Below are 6,270 nucleotides of genomic sequence, written 5' to 3'. Positions count from 1 at the left end.
ACTTTTATGATGTGAATAATAGGACCTGCTTGCTTGTGCCATTTGCAGATTAGGTCACGGTTGGGGTTGCTCGCTGCACCTGCTTTCCAAGCAAGGTTGGAGAGCCCCAGAAGCCAGCAGGTCCAATCAGAGGCGAGCACCTGGAACAGCTCAATGCTGACTCAAAGAGGATAGAGAGAGAGAGAGAGAATATACCTGCAGGGTGGTTCAGCCTTTTCGCAGCTCAAAAACAAGTGTCTTGTTTGTCAGATCCCATCTTTTGGGTCAGCTGCTTTTGGGCATTAGTGGAAACAGGAACACACTGTGGGGTTTGTTAGACAGAGCTCGGCTTTGACTGTATACCTCAAGGCGTCGCGCTTTTTGTGGTCTAATCTTTTTCTGCTGCAAGATAGCATATGGTAACAAAATGTAGCCAGAGGAAATCTATTTAATCCTCCATTACAAGAAGCCCAAAACTCAAGGAGGTCGTTAGAGCAAATGCAAATGTGATGTTTCAGTAAAAAAATGATTACAGGAATACGCCAGCTCCCTGAAGCGACTGAGCTTTAAGACATAAAGAAAAAATTTCTTCAATGAAGCTGAAGTTATACTTTTATGGCAAACGTTTTAACTTTATTGTGCCTTCACTTCCAACTGAGCAAATCTTTGGACAAAGATAGAGTCAAGGACCCTTGAGAGGGTATAGCAAGAGAGTGCAGATCAATATAGCTAGTATGTGTTAAATTTCAAGGTTGTTTGATGTCTGGACAGGTTCACAAGGAACAGGTTCAGGCCTGACACAGAAGCTGAGTCACCCCGCTCCTCATTTTTTAACAACTCCATAACAAGAGATGGCGCAAGCTAGATTAAATATCATTTACGTTTTTATTCCTCTTTTTTTCCTGTGTGTGCTTCTTCTCCTTTTGAAGTGTGTGACAATCAGTAAATCCAGCTGAGTCCTTCCTGCTTGAAAGAGCTGCTGACAGAGAGCCTCGGAGATGAAAAGCAACTCGGAGGATGCCAAAGGAATTATACAAAAACGTCATTTATTTTTAAAAGTGTCATAAAAAATATGAAAATATCAAAATCATTCAGCATCACAGCTTTCACTGCTAATGTACAATCATTTCAGTCACACTTACATTCAATATATAAAAATATATATAAAAAAGGCACCCTTTTGGGGAAAAATACATAACATTGCAGAGTAAAAATGAGGCACTTGTTTCTGCTATATTTGAGTGCTGGCAAACTGTTTCTACAGAGTGTGCAAAAGTTAATGATAATCTCGCTACATCTAAGTTTGCACTTGTTCCCTATGTAGCAATGACTTTAGTATTACATTGGTTTACAATAAATACTGCCAATCAAAGACAGCTTTTGGTTAAAGCTTGTAGAAAAAGGTTGGTACAAACACTGAAGATAACATTGTGAAGGCCTGAAAAACTTTCTGAGCAAGCAGAAAGTGCTTGAGTAGCACAGGTACGTTACTACACCGTTCGATAAAAGCTCAACACTGATTGCAATCAGGAACACTGATTGAAGAAAAAAGAACAACATGTGATCGCTGAGCTATTTCTCAGTTTGAAATGAAATGGACCGCCTGCAGGACAAAATAAGTCTGCATGTTATGTGTTATTTGGTGTAATTCCCTGACACCTTTTCTGCAGCTTTGGAGAGGAAAAAAAAAAAAAAAAAAGCACGAAAGGCACAGAAATGTATTCCCAGTTCAGTGGGCTGTACAACAGCCAGATTCCTCATGCTTGTGCAGAAGAGACATCCTGGAGAAGGTTTTGGAGCAGTTCTTGCATTGGTATTTTTTCACATCCGAATGGGTCTGTAGGTGAGCCCTGAGGTTGGACCTGTCTGCAAACGCCCGGTTGCAGTGTGGGCAGGAGAAGGGCTTCTCGCCTGTGGAGGCAGAAATGAAAACAAAAGACCTTATGAGGATGCATTAATTTCAAACTCTGAGGTTCAGTCAAGACAGAACTCGAGGAACTGAAAAACACAAACATCTTCGCCTAAGCTCCATAAATCAAACTACATTAGACTTGCTGCCTCCTTAACCCAAAAGGCCCAAATTTGTGATCCTCCATCCACTCACCCGTGTGCGTCCTGATGTGTCCCTGGAGCAGCCACGGTCTCGAGAAGGCTTTCCCGCATATCTTGCAAACGCAAGGCAAGGTGTGAGTCCTGATGTGCATTTTAAGAGCTCCCAGACTGACGTACTCCTTCTCGCAGTATTTACAGCTGAAGGATTTCCTCGCCTGGGCGTCGCAGTGCAGCTGCTTGTGCTTGAGCAGTCCAGAGTAGGTGGAGTAGGATTTGCTGCACATACCGCACTGAAACTTCTCCACCTCCACCCCGCTCGGGTCCGTCAGCTTGGGCAGCATCTGCTCGTCTTCATCGCTTCTGGGGCTCTCCGAGCCGCTGTGGTCCTTGGAGGAGGTGTCGGACAGTGACGAGGGGTATCCGGAGATGGGGGACAGGTCGCTGGGCAGCGGGGACAGCGGCAGGCTGCTGGTGGTCCACACGGTGATGGGGCTGTAGGCGGCCGGGCTCAGGATCTCCGGCTGGGGGATGACGGATAGGGGGAGGCCCTTGTAGAAGTGCGGCGTGATGAACACTGGAATAAAGAGCGTGGGATGAACACTGTTATCTGCCCGAGTGAGGAGCGCAGATTTCAGAGCTGGCATGGCTAGTGGTATTAAGTTAAAAATGAACTCCTGCACAATATGCACACAAAACTTTTACAACTTCATAAAGTCACTCTATAAACAAACTTTTATAGTTTACCTGTTGGGCTTTCGAGCTCACTGTAATTTGGCTTCTTTGCGGAGTTTATGTGCTTCTTCACCAGAAAAGAGCGTGGCATCTTGGAAAACAAGAGGACAACTTTTGTCAAACTTTTCTCTCCCTTTTCTCGCCCCCGCAAACAGTCTGCGAGCCTTAAAGTTTGTTGCGTAAAGACGGAAATCCTTATTGCTTAAGTCCAGCGGAGTGTCATGGTGCGCCGCTGCGTTCTTGGAAACAGTGCCGCGGGTAGTTGCTGTAAAGAGCTGTAAATACTGCCCCATCAGGTGCATAGGAGGAGCCATCTACTGCCATTTACATATGCTGAGAGCTCAAACCAATTAAATTTCGCCTGATTTTAGCCTATAGGAGTACATGAATCTAAACTGGGACAGGCTTACTGAGGTTTATTCCAGCTAAGACAGGTGCTTTCTGCAGAACTTGTTTCATCACTTTGAAACAAAAAAAAAAAAAAAAAAAAAAAAAAAAAATGCTGTCAAGAAACAGTAAGGTGCAAAGTTTTCTACTCTGTAATGTGTGACTTTATTATTCAGTGGGGAATGCGAAGATAGAGCAGGGGCGCCACCAAATGCGGGAATGGGGGGCCCAGTGCTCACCACCACCAAGGGTGGATGATGTCATTCTTTGACAAATCCTGTGGTAATCCGCCCTCAGACAATCATATTTCCCTCATTCATACACAAAAACAACGCATAGACAAGCAGGGAATGAGGGCTGGACGTTGTTTGCAGCAGACATTGGGTGAGAACAATCTTATATGCCTAATACTTTCACTGTTTGGAAAAGAAATTCCAATCAGTTTCAATTCAATATAATTTAATTATTTGGTTAACCATTAGCAATTAAGTCATTAAAATGTACTGCTTTCGGGAACTGCCCAACTTGATATATTTTCATTGGCAGACCACCTTGGATGTCAAAGGTCTTTTTACGGATGAATTTAAGAAAGAAAGAAACAAAAAACAAAAAACAACTACAAAAAAAAACACCCAGACTTTTCTTGAGTGCCTACATTTATTTAATTGATTGTTTTTTTTTCACTCATGGTGCCTGACTATTGCAGTGTACTAGCCTCCACTCCTGGGTGCACCTCTAAAGGATACCGGAATCATATATTTAGCCCACAAATTAGGAGATACACATTTTTAAAATCGTTGGTTCTAACTTTTTCAGTGGCAAAAAAAATTAATAAAAAATTCTAACATATCAAATCAGCTCATTTTCAGCATACTTATAAACAACAACCTACAGATGATCAGTTTGTTTTAAAATAGTCCAACTTTAATCCTACAATCAAAGTTGTTGTTTTTTTTTTCCATCTGACCTAAGTTTCAAATTTAGAGTGTCATTCAGATACCCACAAACCCCAACACACACACACACACACACACACGCACACACACACACACACACAAGAAAAATGATGACAATTAAATTCTGAAATGATACCGTTGCTTTCACTTTGCTTTTCAACCCTAATCTTATCAAGTGAACCCCATCTGGTCTTAGATTTGAAACTCCCTATACAGACATTTGCACGCTTAATGACAATTACATAAGAGTGATGTTGCATTATTTTTACTTTTATTTATTCCAAAGAAGAAACATGACCACTGGGTTCATGAGAACCATCAACAGACAAAACTCCATGGCTACATTCCTCAATGGATCAGTTTGATCTAGGCAAAAAAAAAAAAAAAATAAATAAATAAATAAAAAGCGACATGCAATAAGGCTTTCCTCCTTAAAATGTAAATTTAAATTTCTCTCAAGGTCAGCATGATAATCAAGTTTAGCCCCATGCTGCTGAACTGGACAAAGAGAGGCAAACTTAGCAGTGTACGCCCCCTTGTGTTGGAGTCAGTTCTTCAGAGAAAGGGGACTTTTGGGGTGTTTTACAAACAGGTCAGAGGCTTGGGCTGCAGTGAAGTTGAAAACAAGCCACAACCTGGAGGACTTTGATGGGTTGGGTCAGCAGATATATATATAAAAACTCCTTATGTCTGGGCCATGCGTTAAGTTAATTGTGATTTGCTTATCTTATCTAGAAAGCATAATTGTAGATCAAGAATGATTTCCCTCCAATCCCGCTTGGATTAGAAGAGGGAATGGAAGGTTATCAGTGTATAATAACTCCCAGCTACCGTGGCAGATTCAGCTCTTTGCATGGTGTGCGATACAGCAAGGAACAATGGCATTTGCCGGCAAACAAGCAGAAAATGTTGTGCACACTTAAGTAAAATGCTTCGAAATCAATACCGCCCAAACCGCAACCGAGAGAAGCAGAGCATGCACGGACAGGTGAAAGATGCCATCTTGCAGTTTTTATGCTTCACCTCTGTTTCCCCTCAGTCCTGTGGATGCTATTTTACTGTCAGTGGGAGTTAAAGCAAGCAACAACCAGGACTCACATCATATCAAATAATCCTGAAAAGCAGAGGCTGCAGATCAGGAGCTTGGAAATTATTTAACAGCTCTCTGAATCTTTGGGTTGTAGCAGGTCATAGTGTAAAAAAAAAATAAAAATGGACTGAATTAAATTGCGAGCTTCTGTTTCTCTGGTCAAGCACACATAAAAAGGATAACATGCGGATTGTGCAGATATCTGCTGCACAATCCGAGCACTTTCATCTTCCTTCACGTTCCAGTAATTTTAATTTAGATTGATGTTTGTTGTGTTTAATCTTTTGTGTTTTCTGTCATCTATTATTTTTAATCTCTGGAAACATTTAAATCAACCACCAACATCAAACTGGTGTTAAGAGCGGAATCACCAGGATGAGAAATGATTCTGTTTTATCTTTTGTGCTTCATTTTTCATCTCTTCTTTTATTAATTGTAATCCAGTTTCTCTGCGTTGAGTTTCAAAGGAGTTTCAAAGGAGTCTTTCCACATGACCTCTGCTCCTACTTTTGTTTTCCTTGAATCTTTCTAAACATATGTAACTATACGCAAAAGTGCTTTTGCCTACGTTGATATATGTTTTGTAGTGCCTTGAAAAGTAATCAAGCCTCTTGAACTTTTTGAATTTTATCATATTATGAGTTCAAACTTAAATACATTTTAACAGGATTTATTTTTTTTATATGATGCGCATGACTGTGAAGTAGAAGGAAAAAAATCGCAAGTGTGACAGGTTTGTGCTGAGTCAATACTTCGTAGAACCACATTTACTTGCAACCACAGCTTCATGTAATTTGAAGACTATTTCAAGTTTTGCTCTTCTATACAAAAATCTTGCAAATTTTTCTTTGTGAAATAGCTAAGAAAAAAAAAAGGTTTACACTGAATGGAGATCAAATTTGGATGGAAAGCAAATTTCAAGTTTTTCTACAGGTTCCCAAGTAGATTTAGTTCTGGACTTCAACTGGGTCATTCTGACAAAGAAACATGCTATTCTATTGCAGTACTGACCGTATCCTTTGGCCATACAGAGTGGAAGGTTCACACTGTCATCTTTGCTGTATGCCCTACATG

At 40.9% G+C, this 6,270-nt stretch overlaps 1 protein-coding gene across 1 annotated transcript; it reads right to left on the bottom strand.

Moving 5' to 3' along the window:
- Positions 1–1,004: 1,004 nt before the first annotated feature.
- On the bottom strand, positions 1,005–3,051 carry snai2 (snail family zinc finger 2). The gene is made up of 3 exons (XM_007548673.2): positions 2,776–3,051; positions 2,084–2,605; positions 1,005–1,890 (listed from the first exon to the last, which is right to left on the bottom strand). Exons 1-3 carry the CDS (start codon positions 2,852–2,854, stop codon positions 1,709–1,711), a joined length of 783 nt encoding a protein of 260 aa, XP_007548735.1. The 5' UTR covers positions 2,855–3,051; the 3' UTR covers positions 1,005–1,708.
- Between the last annotated feature and the right edge of the window lie 3,219 nt (positions 3,052–6,270).

This window comes from Poecilia formosa, unplaced genomic scaffold (genome assembly GCF_000485575.1).
Source record: "Poecilia formosa unplaced genomic scaffold, Poecilia_formosa-5.1.2 Scaffold27, whole genome shotgun sequence".
NCBI classification, from domain to species: domain Eukaryota; kingdom Metazoa; phylum Chordata; class Actinopteri; order Cyprinodontiformes; family Poeciliidae; genus Poecilia; species Poecilia formosa.
The sequence above is the reverse complement of the archived record's forward strand: the minus strand, read 5'-3'. Positions and strand labels throughout refer to the sequence as shown.